This window comes from Ursus arctos, unplaced genomic scaffold, assembly GCF_023065955.2.
Source record: "Ursus arctos isolate Adak ecotype North America unplaced genomic scaffold, UrsArc2.0 scaffold_32, whole genome shotgun sequence".
Taxonomy (NCBI): domain Eukaryota; kingdom Metazoa; phylum Chordata; class Mammalia; order Carnivora; family Ursidae; genus Ursus; species Ursus arctos.
The window spans coordinates 7,898,922-7,914,330 of NW_026623008.1; the positions used below are offsets into that span (position 1 = coordinate 7,898,922).

Here is a 15,409-nt window from a genome sequence, read left to right on the forward strand (position 1 = left end):
GGAATTTAGAAATAGAAAATTTACTTGAACTGAAAATGCTGTTCTTTGGAAGCACTCCTTAGGCGTGCTTTCTAAAGAGGAATCTCGGCATAGCACTTGCTGGCTCTATTCAGCATTCTCTCCTCCCCATTATTGCAGGCCTCTTCCCTAGGTCCTGCAGCGTCTAGTTTTCTCTTCACCTGTTTGACACTGGTTATCTGTTTTAAAAAACACTATTAAAAATACTACTCGGATTCTACTTCTCAGTTTTAGAACTTTACGCAGTTCCCTGTTGTCCATGCTTCAGGCTCAGACTCCTTGCTGTTGAACTGAGGCAGGCGGCCCCCTTCTAGTTGCTATCATTCCCTTTGTTCTCCACTGACTGTTCAGCCAGCCACGCTGAACTGAGGTCCAACTGCGTGAAACTGCCATTTTACATATCAAAAATGGTCTGAGACTTGCAATCAGATAGGGTTCAAGTTAATACTCGCCATTCCTGCACGATATTGTGCTTTCAGATTGACTTTCTGCTGAATGTCCTCACGTGCTTCATCTGATAAAGTCCCACTCGTCCTTTAAAACCCATGGCAAATGTCCCCTTTCCACGAGGCTTTCCTGGCTTGGCCAGTGGAATTCAGGCCTCCCACTGAGGCTCAAACCCTGGGTGTGGTTCTTCTCCCCACTTAGCTTGGGGAGTAACCAGTCCACTCCGACATGATGCCGACCCCACCTTGTCTGCCCTGTGCATACCCTGAGGAAGGGGACCATGCCACGTAGCTCCAGAGCTCTACGTAGTCCCTAGTATCACAGGCTTAGTGAATGCTGGCAGTTGAAGGATACCTGCTTCCTTTGGAAACTCGTAATTATGAATAAAAAGGCACCCATACACGTTTCTAAAATTCTGATGTCATTTATTGGCACAAAAATTATTCAGATACAACATGGTGTCTAGAATGGCTACACTTGATACTTTGTGCATTTAGTTTAATATTTCTTTTGCTCAGAATTCCCAGCAGGTACCAGACCTCCCTCTCTGTGGTCAGCACCTCCAGGACAGCATTTGTTTCCAAGCCCTTGCTCTAAACACAGAGCGTTCAGACTTCACTGAAAACATCCCAGGACCGTGCTGGGGAAGGCTGCTGTGGGCCGCCCTACTGCACTGTGGTCTCTCTGCATCTGCTCGGCAAAGGCCACCCAGCCATCTGAAGAAACTCCCCTCCTAGCATTCGGGTCTTGGATTGAAGTGTGTAAGTCGCAGCATCATGGGTGAGGCAGAAGACAGACACTTTCCACCCATTTTGGCCCATCTTACAAATGATGCTGTCTGTGGACCAGTGAGGTAATGGGATGGGTGGAAGTAACCAAGTCAGCTTCTCCCGATTCCTAAGACGTGTCCTCCATGGCCTGAGGCTTCTTGACTGTGCTGAGTTTGCTGTATCCTTGTTGAGAGGAATGACTAGGCCATTCTTCTATCAGCAACACTTATGATGAGTTCTCTTGTGAGTTAAGTCAAAACCCGTATTTCTAAGTTATGGATCTTCTGTTCCCCCAAATCAATGGCTTGATTTGTGTAGTATTACTGTGTTGACTGTCCTGGGAACCAAATCAAGCCTTGTGTTTCTCACAATATATTCTTCAACAGCAGCTAGAGAGTTGGTTCAAACCAACATTTAATATACAGTAGTACTTTTCATTTACATTTCAAAATATTTAACAAAGTCGAGCTCTCTGACTGTGGTTTCAGTTTAGTGGAAGCATATACCCGAGTACAAAAGCCTCAAGAGAAATGCTGTGGGCATGTCTGGGCCTCGGGTTACCAGAAAGGACACCTAAGATGACAGAGAGAAAAGGAATATTTTAATAATTTGGGCTATTTCAAAGCTTTACACGGATACACTGAAAATGGAGAGACCAAGGTCTGACAACCCCCGGGGACATTCCTTGAGATCTCCTACAACTAATTGTGTCGGACACACTCATCATTTCCAGTCAAGGGCTGATGCCTGCTGCGGCCCCAGAAGGACACTTCCCCATCAACCTCCCTCTCAAGTTTCTACCTTCAAGCATGCCTCGGGCAATTAATCAAAGCAGACCCCAGAGTGGTCCTTGAGGTGACAGTCCCAGATCATAAATTTGTCTCTGCATCTCCTTCTCTCTGTTGGTGCTCTGGCTTCTTTTCCTTCGCCCTTCCCTCTATCTTGGAATTGACAGCAGAAATCCAAACAGAACTCACCTACATTTCTACGCCATTTTTAAGGTGATTTTAATCTATTTTGGTGCTTGCCTTCCAAATATGAACCCACATTTCTCAAGTTCCTCCCTTTTCAGAACTGTGAGCGCACACGGCGAATACAAACTTTTAAAGAGATCTGACACTATGATTCCCCTTTCTGGGTACCCCCCAGGTCTTTCCTGCCACACCGGGACCAGGACACGGGACGGGGCCCTGAGTGCGTGTCCGCGCACAGGCGCTCACCAGCCGATGTAGCATTGACAGAGGTTCTCGTGGGACGTTGCTTGTTTGATGAGCAGCTCCACCTGTGTTGGGACATCCAGGGTTTCGTCATGAGAAAAGTCCCGACCTAGGACAGGAGAAACACACAGTTCTTCTGTACCTGGTTTTCCACTCCGTCCTTGCCCCCAGTTTGGCTGGCCTATCTATGCAGCTCTGCTTAGTTTCTCCTTGTCTGTGACTATGAAGGCTGCCCAGCAGCTGGGTTTTCCTTTTCTTTTAAATTTTTTATTTTTTTTTAAAGATTTTATTTATTTGACAGAGAGAGACAGCCAGAGAAAGGGGGAACACAAGCAGGGGGAGTGGGAGAGGAAGAAGCAGGCTTCCAGTGGAGCAGGGAGCCTGATGTGGGGCTCGATCCCAGGACCCTGGGATCACGCCCTGAGCCGAAGGCAGATGCTTAATGACTGAGCCACCCAGGCGCCCCAGCAGCTGGGTTTTAAAATTCACCTCCATGTGACATGAACACACACCAATCTCCTCCTAACAGAGACTTGGTTCAAAGAAGGGAAAGGCCTGCAGTTGGCCGAGCTCAGGAGTACCAAAGATCTGGCCACTGGTTTGTAGAGATTCCTTCATCTGTTGCAATCATCAGGCAAGTGAATGAGAAACTGTGGTGGGTTTCAGTCCTATAACCTCCAATGCTGGGCCTTTCCTCCCACAGGAACTTCCATCACAAAGCCATTATCTCAGCCCGGAACAGGCATTCATGGCCGGCTGATGGAGCCTCTTTGGCACAAGGGTCATTTCCCGTCCTCCCCGGCCCCACATGTCCAAGCCTCCCTGCTGGCTTCTCACCGCTAGCACGTGCCTTCGTCTCCTACTTTACAAGTTCATCCATTCACTGAGCTCATCGTTCTGGACCCCTGATGTGTCAGGCAGTGCTCGAGGCTGGATTTGTTCTACAGAAGCTCCCTCTTCGGTGCTGCTGCAACCCTTGGGAGCCGTCCCTCCTCCAGCTTAAGGCTAAGTTCACCTACGCTCCAGACCCCACAGCCCCCTGCTTCCTAGGGTGCCTCGCACAGTGCACAGTCACCTACCCTCCTCTCACTTCTGTTTTCAAATGTTTGTAAACTCGGTCCCCTCGCCCATTAAAGAACAAAAATCTCTCACACGCTACTCCTGCTGTAGCCAGCCCCACCCCGCCTCCTCTCGGAGCCAGGTTTCTCACAAGTTTGAAACTCGCCTCCTCTGCCTCGCTTCCCTCTCGTACTTCACGTTCTCTTCAACCCTTTCGGTCTGGCTGCCAGGCTCAGCACACTCCCAGAAGGCCGCCAGTAACTTGGAGATGCCATCGGTGCCTGCCATCCCTCACGCCTCCTCATCGATCCTTTGGATTTTACCTCCTGAAGATCTGGAGGCCACCTCCCTAGCCTAGTCAACCGTTCAGCTGCAAATTGGCAGCAGCTTCCTCCCTCCACATAGCCCCCAAGGCCAGAGCAGGGAGGATTCCCCAGTGCAAACCCACCGGACCCCTCCTGCCTCCCTCCTTCCCCTTTATGCCCTCAGGGCTTTCCCATTGCCTTTAGGGCAGAGGATGAAAATGTAAGGCCCTGTATGATCCCACCCTGGCCCACTCAAGAGTGTGGGCTCTCTGTCTCTGTGCTCCTCCCATTTCACTCCCTGAGGTAGTCAGACTCATCTGCAATTCAGACCATTTTTTTTTTTTTTTTTTTAAAGATTTTATTTATTTATTCGACAGAGATAGAGACAGCCAGCGAGAGAGGGAACACAAGCAGGGGGAATGGGAGAGGAAGAAGCAGGCTCATAGCGGAGGAGCCTGATGTGGGGCTCGATCCCATAACGCCGGGATCACGCCCTGAGCCAAAGGCAGACGCTTAACCGCTGTGCCACCCAGGCGCCCCAATTCAGACCATTTTTATTGCCAGATTCCCTCCCACCACAGGGCCCTTGCATGTGCTGTTTCCTTTACCTGAAACAATCTGCCTCTAATTATGTCCTCCTTCAGATTTTAGCTCAAGGGTTGTTTCCCAGAGAAGCTTTCCTGGAACTCTGGCACTTAAATTCCCTTGTGACTAGCATCACAGCCCAAGCCCTTTCTTGCACCTAACACTGCCCCTTTAGATGATGACCCCACGAGGGAAGGCAATCTGTTGGCTCTTACCAGCCATTTCTTCAGCATCTAGTGCTTATAGGTGCTCAACAAACAAATACAACTTGACTACAACACTTCTGTGCCAGGCCCCACGTGTCTTGTTTGAGCCTCACCACCTTTTGAGAGAGGCATTCTTCCAGATGAACAGACAGAGAGGCCCAGGGGTCACACAGGGTGCAGTAGAGCTGGGGTCTTCGGCCCCTCTGACTCTCACCCCTCCATCATACCATCTGGCCTAACAGGACATGTCTTGTTTTCAAAAGTGTGCATTTCTCTCCTTCCACGCTCTCCACTCCCGTAATAGCCCCCGGAGTGCAGGAAGGCAAAGGATCAGAGCCGTCAGGTTTGCTCCAATATCAAAGCTGTGACGATAAGAACTTCCCTGAATTTGGCTGACTTTGGACCCAAATGAACTTTACTCACCCCCATCTGTTAAAATGAGATTCACACTACTTAAATTGAGTTTAACGGTTGTCAGAGAATCAGAGACCCTCCAGTTAGCTGCAGAGTCAAAGTTTAGGTACCAACATAGCTGGAAAGGGGCTGACCTTCCACTCAAGGAAAGAAAAATCCCTCAAGACTTTATGTTCCTTTTAAGTAAACACATACGCACACACTCACCAGTGAGCTTGTCTCGAACCCTGTTAATAATTTGAATAGCTTTCTTATTTAGGGCCTCTGGTTTCACCAAACCGTCTCCAACTGGAATACACAAAAGGAGAAATGACAGTAAGAAGGGGTCGTCACAACAGGTTCAATGGGTGCCCGTTTTTCGCAAATATTCGCTTTTGTAAGTGTTGAATAATTCTTCCTCTGTGTCTATCTTTGTCTTCAGAATAGAATGAGAAATTCACAGACCCTTATCTGCTCAAAGGCGGGTTTGCTGCTTTATCTTACTGACCCCTCTCGCGGTAGGGCACAGCTGCTATGTTCTTAACGAGCTAGTCACTGGTACGAGTCCTCCGAGGGCAGACTTACTGAAAGAATGAATAGATTCTGGCACTGTGGTCCCCGTTTTCTTATGGGCAGGTTCCCCAAGTTCCACACCGTCCAAAATTTCTAGGAGGAAAAAAAATTGATTGGCAGAAAATTCCAACACCAAGAAACCACTGCTGCAAGCATTAGCCCTACTTCTTCACACACTATATTCCCTTGAACACTCACCCTGCTACCTCTGAGGCGAAAGGAGAGGAAGAATGTGTTTAAAAGATTTTACATCTCCAAAGTAGGAATTTTCAAGCAAACAGCATTTATAAAATGTTCTGACATAGAGAACAGGAGTGTGAATCAATCCCTGGTGACAAAACTTGTCAAAACCATAACCGATGATAATACAAAGAGCACTAGCTTTCAGTGGGTCACACTCATGACCAAAGTGCTATTTTTCGGAGGTATTTATACATCCTTTCTGGGCAGGAAAAGTCCTCAGGCTTACAGTCACCCTCCACTGATTGTGGCCTTCAGGAGAGAAGAGTCCAGGAGCAGAAGTATGAAGATATTTACCTATTGTCCTTCTATACCACAGGCCTTCAAAATGAAGCCAGGGATGATAACACTTTTATGAATGACCGCTCAGAACTTAACTTTCAAGCCACAGAAAACCAGCCAGGTCTACCACCATCTGGGGCCACCAGAACCAGCTGTCCTGGTTCCTCTCGGCATGCCATAGCCAGTAGACAGGAGTCACCCAACAATGTACCAGTGAGGTGGACCCTGAATATGAAACCCGTTAAGTCTCACAGACTTTGGATGAGACCAGTCACCCGCACGAGGTACCCCAGACACCATGAGTAATTCAGACATCAGTCACAAATCCTGTCATGGTGTCCAGGCTAGAGTCCACACCTGTTCACAGACTGCACCATAAGCCGGGACCTCAATTTCCTGCTCAGAACACCCTCTTCCTTCCCACTCACCCAGTAAGGCCAGCTTATATCCCACCAACCCAGGAGCTCCCTTAACGACTGCCGTTCAGAGCGGTACCTCCTTCCTCTTAGCCCCACGGCCTCTCCTCGGAACCAAACTGCGAGCTGCTGGATCACACAGTGGACTTGACTGTTCTCTCATTAGTTCATGTGCTATACAGCTTGGTCAACTCTATGTCATTCTGGGCTTCTCCACGGTAATCTCTGCATATCACATTCTTTTTGCACCCTTAAACATTATTTGGCTTAGCTAAGCAACTAGTTGCAAATGTTCCATAAATGTCTGTAGAGAATATTTACTTTTTTTACACCCCAACAGTATTTCCAAGGTGTGAACTATGTAGGATGTTGTTAGATGTTATGAGGGAAAAAAGAGTGGGCTGGGAAGGGGGGGCGGGGGGTTGTGTGAAATAAAGTTAAACAGCTTTACTTTAAGACCTTTGAGAGGTTCCATACACAAACCCTGTTCTGGCTCTTGGAGGGGCATTATCTTCCTGGGACCCTATTCTGTGGACCCACTCTTGGAAAGTGTTTCCTGTGGCTTCCCGGCTCCTCAGCCAGCAGCGTGAATACACTTCTACCTCTTCCGTCCTATTTCTGAGCTATTAACAATGCTCTAGAACCATGTGATACAGCTAATAATTATCCCGGGCTAGACACCACTAAAGGGCATAGTAAATACTGGCTAATATTCAGACATGCTTTTAATTGTGTGGTTTTGTTTTAAAGGTTTTATTTATTTATTTGTCAGAGAGAGAGCGAGCACAAGCAGGGGGAGCGGCAGGCAGAGCTAAAGGAAGCAGGCTCCCTGCTGAGCAAGGAGCATGATGCGGGGCTCAATCCCAGGACCCTGGGATCATGACCTGAGCCAAAGTCAGACGTTTAACTGAGCCACCCAGGCGTCCCTAATTGAGTTTTTTTTTTTTTTTTAAGATTTTATTTATTTATTTGACAGAGAGAGACAGCCAGCGAGAGAGGGAACACAAGCAGGGGGAGTGGGAGAGGAAGAAGCGGGCTCCTAGTGGAGAAGCCTGATGTGGGGCTTGATCCCAGAATGCTGGGATCATGCCCTGAGCCGAAGGCAGACGCTTAACGACTGCGCCACCCAGGCGCCTCCCCCAATTGAGTTTTTATAGCTTAAGCTCAGGTAGTTTGATCAAAATTTCTGAGCCTTAGGTATCCACTCCATCCTGAGAGGCATGAAATTAAAAAAACACGTGCTCAGTAAATATTTCTAGACCAACTTTCTGAAGTTAACTACATGCCCATTAGATGCTATTTTAGCAGTGACAGAATCGCCGCAGGGCTGCATCAGAGCCTCTAGAAAACACCCTTCGTGGCATGTTACCGCCTCCGCCACGCCTGCTAATGGCAATCGTAGAGCTCGCCCTGTTCAAGACACACTCTGGACAAAAGGGGGCAGAAGCTGCAGCCTCCCTGGGGATGGACCCACCTACTGACTGGCCAGCAGAGTAGGAATCCGTCCTTGTTCGGGACCGCTTGTTGCCTTTGGTATTTGCTAGGGGAAGAAACAAAGAGAGGATAAAAAGGGCTTCAAACTTTCACTTGAAAGAAACTTGGTTGATATGATATTTTCTTACAACCATAAAAGTGCAATTTTGCTAAAAGCTAAAGCCCCTAAGAGGGAGCGAGGATGGATGACTCAGGACTCGGTGGGTGAGTGTTAGCATGGGTGTGCAATCCTGCGGGACACTCTGTGCCGCTGAGCTGAATTTAGATGCTGTGGACCAGATAACAGAAGGCGAGAGCAGGACTGATTGGCAGTGGGTGAGACACCGGGGTCGGTCACCCTCTTCTAAGGAGGGGGAGCAGAGAGGAGATGGAGATGCTGCTGCCCCCAGATCCCAAGCGTTTGTGTCTCCCGTCAAGATTCCAGCTTGCTACTCTTTATGAAATCCAAATAAACAAAAATCACCAGGCTTTATCCTGAAAGTATTTTAATTAATATTTAAATTAATGACTGGTGTTTTTCGTTCTAGTTAATAAGAAAAAATACTTGAAATTCACTTCTGGCCACTGGAACAGCTCTGTGAAAATGTAACGCAATAGTCCAGTAATACGGCTCAGGCTCCAGGCTGGCAGGGGGCAAGGTTAGTGAAATGTAACGTGTCAGACAGTCCCAGTTCAGAGGGTGTGGGCTCCAGCTCCCGGGCACTTGCTAATACTCACTGTCCATCAGCCTCCAGTTCAGCAAGGGGTCATAGACAAAGGCTTCCAGCACGGCCATGACACTATCCTTGTGTTCCCGAAGCACTTCCATCACCGTGTGGCACGTGATTCTATAGTTGCCATCCAGACCAGTAACCTGCAGGACCAGAGCCACTCACCACAGAAGTCAACGGCCCCGGCCCTGCCCCTGAAGGCCTCAGAACCAGAAGTGAGTCGAGAGGGTCTGTCACCCGCACTTCAAAGCAGACACAGGCCATTACTGATGTGGCAGGCTGGGAATGTGTTCAGAGCAAGGGGTCAGGTCAGGCCTGTGATTCATAGGACACAAAGTCTGACGTGAAGCATGGTGAGACTCTCAAAGGTCGATCATTTCTAACATAATGGAAAATACCAGGAAACAACCACAGAACCAACCCAGGCCTTCTGGGGAACTGATGAGACCGAACAAGCCAGTCTGTGTGCAGAGCCGGTCCTGACTGTATTGGCCCCAGTCCAAAGCAGCTTGTTCCCAAGACCCACTCACCTCCATAGCATTGGTCAGCATTCTTGTTAGTCTAAATGGAATCTTCTCTGGGAATTTCTCCCTGGTCATAGCAACCTATGGGGAAATAAAAGAGAAAAACCAAGTCCAATGGCGAGACTGTTTTCTTTTTTTTTTTTCTTTTCTTTTGTATTTTATTTTATTATTTTTTTTTTTCTAGGCTAGGTTATTTTCTTTAGCTAAAGCCAGGCAAAGGCAGGTAGCTGTTCTTTGCACTGATTTCAGTTAGGGCACAGAAATGAACTAGCTTTAGTTTAGTGAGGGGACTTGTCACAGAGATTCAAAAGGTAACTAAAAAGACACACACACACACACACACACACACACACACACACAAAGGGACAGGAGGAACAAAGGAAAAGGACAAGTGTGCATGACACCCAGGCCTTTGACCAGCAGGCCAATGCAGGGATTGGCATTGATTGGCAGAAGATTCCTGAATCAGAGGGTATGTGAACAGTGGGCCCTTGCCTCAAAAGGGGTTAGAGTCCAATTACAGCAAGTATCAAACGAGCATGGCCTTCACTTCTCTATTGCTTTGGTAGGAGAGGCAGGGATCAGGATAACGCACTTTGAGCTTAAATTTGCCTGAATGGTCAGAGGGTGAAGAATGGTCATCCGGAAAGGTGAGCTTTGCACAGTGTTCTGGAGCACAGGCTCACCTCAAAGCAGTCCCCAAAGTCGATGTGCAGGATCTTCCCACTCAGCCGGTCCAGCATTAGGTTGGATGGGTGTCTGAGAAACAGGAGAGAAACCAGAGGGCTCACTAGCGCTGCACTGATGAATCAATTGACAAGGATGTGGTAGTCTGGGCCCTGCCCACAGGCCAAAGCCCGCCCCCCCGCCTCTGTAAACACAGTTTTTCTGGACTCGGCCCTGCCGATTTGCAATGTATGGTCTCAGGCTGCTTTTGTATCACAAGCAGACATGAGTAGATATGAGATATCATATGGCCAGCAAAGCCCAAATTATTTCTTATCTGGCCCTTTACAGAGAAAGTTTGCTGATCCCTGCTCCGGGTCCGCAAGGAAGATTGATCAGCGTGAATGACGAGCTGCATTCCTGAGGTCTCTGGTCACTAGATGAACCCTGCCTGGCGGTGCCGGCATCTTGGAGTGACGAGGCTCTATCTTCACCCCTCAGCACCCAACACGGGGTTCCATCTCCTGAGCCCCCAGACCCATCTAGGAAGGGTCATCTGGCTTTTGTCACCAGGAATTCTCCTGGCTCTTTTTAAAAACAATAATTCATTATTTTTATGGGAAAAATTATTTTTACTCTCAAATAGTTGCATGAGACGTGAGCCCAGGAGAAAGAGCAGCCGCTAAGGAACTAGTTTTTTCAAGACTTCTAGAGAGTCAATTTCTGAATATTCCTTAACTACTTTTTCGGTCAGTACTGTGGATAAATTTATTATGCAAAAATATCAGAAGGATCTACTTTGGTTGGTTTCAATTACAGAAATAGAATTATTTATCTCAGCACAGTGGTGACTGATAAATGTTTAATGAATCAGTAAAATCAATCATATTCTTTAAATTTTTATTTATTTATTTACTTACTTAAAAAATTTTTTAAATTTATTCATTTGACAGAGAGAGAGAAGAGATACCAAGACAGAGAGCATAAGCAGGGGGAGGGGCAGCAGGCAGAGGAAGAAGCAGGCTCTCCGCTGAGTGAGGAGCCTGACACGGGCCTCGATCCCAGGACCCTGGGATCATGACCTGAGCCAAAGGCAGATGCTTAACTGACTGAGACACCTAGGTGCCCCTTTTTAAGAAAAGTAAGCTCTACACCCAATGTGGGGCTTGAACTCACAACCCCAAGATCAAGAATCACATGCTCTACAGACTGAGCCAGCCAGGCGCCCCTGTATATGGTTTTTAAAATATTAAACCAGCCTATAGAGAAAGTAGTACCCAAGAACTAGGTTCTAGTTTGCTCGGCTGTTCTGTTCCATGGATAAATAAAAAGGGACTACGGCTGATGCTGCAAACAAGACCCGAAGGTACAAAATACAATTATTTACCAGATGGTCATAAATCTTATTGGAAAACAAGTGGGAACTGTTTAAGAAAGGTATAATGTAGAAAAAGACTACAAAACCCAAATCAATTTACTCACCGATCTCCCAGGCCCAAAATATACCCAACCATGGACATGACCGCTAAAGAGCGGGTATAGTTGGTTCTTCGGTCAAACCACACCTGGAACACAGGAGTGCACGTGAACCAAGGCTCTGGAAGCTAACTGGCTTCAACATAATTACACCTCAATCAGTTGTTTTCTTATGTTCCATCAGTAACCAGTTAATAACATAAAATGGAATAAAGATCTCATTTATAATTGTAACAACAGTAAACTATGCTTAGAATAAACAGAACCCAGATGGAAAAAAAAATTAACCTTTGCTTAGGAATACAAAGACCCGAGTAAATGAAAGTATCCATCCAAGACCATAAAAATGTAATAACCTCCCAAATTATTTGATACATTTAATGTAATTCCACTCAAAATTCAGTAGCACTTTTTTGGGGGGACTGTGACAAAATGATCCCAAAATTTATCTGGAAGAAGAAAAAATTAAAATAGCCAATGAAAAGAGACTCTTTATTAATAGTTGTATTAACAGTGTGGTACTTGAGTAGAAATAGGCTTTAGAGAGATCCACGAAATAAAACAAGAGCCCCAGAAAGAAATCCAATGGCACAGAAAAATTTTTTGTATTATAAAAATGGACTCTCTTAAACAGTAGGAAAAAGATGGATTATTTGGTAAATACTGTGGTGTTGGCTAATCATCTCAAAAAAATAAAATTTAAATCTTAAAAATCAAATTCTGAATTGGGTTGAGGATTTAAATGGAAAAACAAATTTTATAATCAGTACAAGAAAATGAATGTAGAAAGATACATAATCTTGAGGTGGAGAGGGCTTTTCTCAATATAAAGCCAAAGGTAGAAACTTCAAAGAAAAGGATCAAAAATTTGGTAACTCCTAACTTTTAAAAATGTCTATATATCAAAAACAAAAATCCCAAACCAAGAAACATACCCTAACAAAAATTAAAAAACCAAATGAGCAGGAAATTTCTAACATCTATGAAAAAGATTTAATATCTTTAACCTAAACACAACTCAAATACTATTATCAGAAACGGGAGAAACATGAAATTACTAAATCTATATCTGCTAAACTGCACGGCTCGCCCACTTAATTTCTGTTATTAAAGATGGTACATCATCTACAGCTGCTCGTCACCAACACAAGTCCAGGCGCACATGAACAAACCAGAAAGCCAGCCCCGGTACGAGTGCGTGGGTCAGGGGGCAGAGGCGCGTGAGGAGCCCAGCGCGTCCTACCTCGGAGCTGGGGCTCTTCAGCCACAGCAGCTTGGCCAGGTCGTCGCCGGCCGTGTTATTGACGGCGTGCTCGAACACCTCCACCTTCTGCATCAGCGTCAGGTGATCGTAGTCCGGTGCCATCTGCGTCAGGACACAACCGTTCTGAGAGCGGCCCCAGACTGGCAGCTTCCACCCAGGAGGAAACGGGGCTCTGGGTCCAGGCAGAGCCGGGTTCGGATCTCACCACCCCAGCCCAAAGGAAAAGGAAGTAAGAACAGTGCAAAAGGAAGGAAAAAGGGGGTGGCCAACGGAAACTGATGACCACGGGGACTGCCAGGGCCGAAGGGTGAAACACCAGGTCCCACCTGAGTACAAGCCAACTGGTGTGAATGAGAGCACTGGAGGCATCAAGGTTCTGGGTAACAAACACATCTCTTTCTCACTACTTACACCTCTACTAACATCATTTCCCCGTGTGGCCAGTACCCCGTATACAACTGGCGTTCGGTCGATCCACGTTGCCTGAGAAATAATACCGTCCCGTCTCACCTAGAATGCTCAACACCTAACTTCTGGGCTTTAGGGTCCTGTTTGTTAGAGGTAATCTGCTTTAGGACCCCCTTCATGAAAACTTCTTCAGGAGAGAATCCTCCCAAGTAGATTTTTCAGTGACGTACACACACAGAAGAGCGAGAAGAGCAGCTCTGTAGAGATTTCCCAACTTGCGAGTTACGTCAAGACATGAAAGCACTGGGTTTGGCAGCCTCCTCACATACCCGCAACATGATGCGATGCTCGATGTTGAGAAGGATCTTCTTCTTCTCTCTGTAGTCCCGGATGAGGGCGTGCAGCGTGTCGCAGTGGGGGACCCAGCCGATGAGGCCCGAGTTGGTTGATAAGGGGATGACAGCGTATCTCTGGATGCTGGCACCCGCAGGAAAGCAGGGTTATCGGATGGTAAACAGAGTGCACCTCTGACCCCCTCACAACACACGCAAGCCGGTTCAATGGCGCCCCCCGCACAGGGCTGCCGTGAGGTGCGCACGAAGGCAGCGCGCTACTGGCGGGAAAGCACCACCAGCCTCCTCAACCTGCCTGACCGACTCACTGCTGTCGGGGAGCAGCCCAGTGATTGTTTCTAAGCCAAAAACAACCTCCAACTGAATATCCGTGTTCTTAACAGAAAGAGGAGGAAGGAAGCAGGGCAGACAGGGAAGGGAAAACACACCAGACGTGCAGCATCTCTAGTCTAATGGCCACGGTCCAATGGTCCATTCTGGACCCTCCCTTGAAACTACGCTAACAGGATGGACGATTCTTCTTGCTGTGTTTGACACTTTGGCTACTGATGACTTCCTGTCAGGTTCATAGGTCAACAACCGATTCCGTGAAGGGACAGGACCACAGGGGACGGAGGTAAGGAAACCCTAGACCAGTCAAATCGCTGCCGTGTCACCCCCCGCCCCACCCCGTGTCCTGAATACCTGAGGTTCTTGCGAAGAGACGTTGGGTCGTTGGCCAGAAGGGTGTTCACCAGGCCAAAGAGCTGCATCACTCGCTCATCCTGCCGCAGGTCTTCATGGCCCTTCAGGAGGAAAACAAACTCATGCCCGTTGCTGCCTGTGAGGAACGGTGGGAGCAGTTAGCACAGACCAGCCCTGTACTCCCAAGCGCCCAGAAACTACGTGTACCTTCCCAGTCACGCTTCACACACACACAGAAAAGTATCCTAGAACTGACAAAAAGAATGGCCCTGTTTTTGATGGTCCCCAATGAAATGCTGGTCAAATTAAAAATAAATAAAATTAAAAACAGGTCTGTCTTTGAAGATCAGGAATGATTCTGCACAGAAATGGTCATTCTGTATGCTCCCCTCACAACCCACTCTCTGCCCTTCTCTGTCTTGCTCAGGCAACCCCTAGACACTGCATCACCTGGGCTCCCAGTGGGGCTTGGACAATGGGGGCACTGGCAGGAGGGAAGTCAGAGGGCGGGAAGAGGGAGAGACCAAAGGGTTTGCCTCTGACAACATGCCAGGCTCCAGTTCTAGAAGTGTTCAGTGTCCCTCCACCTGGGCTACGGCTTCTGGTGGATGGCCTCTCTTTCCAGGTTACGTGCTGTTGATGGGCTCCTTGCCCTTTCGGGTCTGGAGGGTGGGGTGAGTCATAGCTTCTCCCTGTTGGCTCTCTTTACTCTGCTCACGGCTTTCCCTGGAAACAGGTCCTTCATTCAAGTCTCTGATGAAATACTGTGAAGAACCTCACTGACCCATGTTTTAGTATCAGGAGACGCCAGCCCATGGAGAGAGGATCACCTGGGAACCACGACGAACTGGTGCTGGTGAATAACTACTGCATTTGAAAAGCATGAGCCGTATTAAAGAGAGAACCCCTGAAGGGCCACCACAGCATCCAGGCCTCCTGCAACGACCCTGGGTAGGTCACAGAGCTCACCGTGAGAACTCATTTCCACTTCAGTGTGTTCCTTTCACACAGTCACTTCCCACAGAGAGAGACAGTGATGGTGAAAGAGAACATCTGAGAGCCCAGGAAACCTTTCTTCAGCCCTGCTTGTCACCTACCACACCTGCATCCGGATGTCCCTTGGCCCTGTCAGCCTCTGCAGCTGCCTGCCACCCCCACTTGCCCACGCCACACACCCTGACAGTTCCCTCCGCCTGTTCCGCAGGGCGGTTAGGCGTTAAGCACGCGCGACGGTACGAACAAACTAGGAGTCCTGAGGAGGATGTAACGAGAGGCCCGCTTGTGCTCTATTTCTCTCTCCATAAACACGGGAGAGATGA

The 15,409-nt window shown here is 47.8% G+C and overlaps 1 protein-coding gene across 1 annotated transcript in view; it reads right to left on the reverse strand.

Moving 5' to 3' along the window:
• Nucleotides 1-869: 869 nt before the first annotated feature.
• MTOR (mechanistic target of rapamycin kinase) overlaps nucleotides 870-15,409 on the reverse strand; it is a 123,129-nt gene continuing 108,589 nt past the window's right edge. Inside the window, exons 47-58 of the mRNA XM_026519856.4 lie at nucleotides 14,091-14,226; nucleotides 13,383-13,530; nucleotides 12,625-12,747; nucleotides 11,388-11,470; nucleotides 9,926-9,998; nucleotides 9,246-9,320; nucleotides 8,723-8,858; nucleotides 7,986-8,051; nucleotides 5,586-5,666; nucleotides 5,229-5,309; nucleotides 2,456-2,561; nucleotides 870-1,808 (exon numbers count right to left, since the gene is read on the reverse strand). Of these exons, the coding sequence (XP_026375641.1) occupies nucleotides 1,793-1,808; nucleotides 2,456-2,561; nucleotides 5,229-5,309; nucleotides 5,586-5,666; nucleotides 7,986-8,051; nucleotides 8,723-8,858; nucleotides 9,246-9,320; nucleotides 9,926-9,998; nucleotides 11,388-11,470; nucleotides 12,625-12,747; nucleotides 13,383-13,530; nucleotides 14,091-14,226 (1,124 nt within the window). The 3' untranslated portion in view covers nucleotides 870-1,792. The remainder of the gene's footprint in view (nucleotides 1,809-2,455; nucleotides 2,562-5,228; nucleotides 5,310-5,585; nucleotides 5,667-7,985; nucleotides 8,052-8,722; nucleotides 8,859-9,245; nucleotides 9,321-9,925; nucleotides 9,999-11,387; nucleotides 11,471-12,624; nucleotides 12,748-13,382; nucleotides 13,531-14,090; nucleotides 14,227-15,409) is intronic.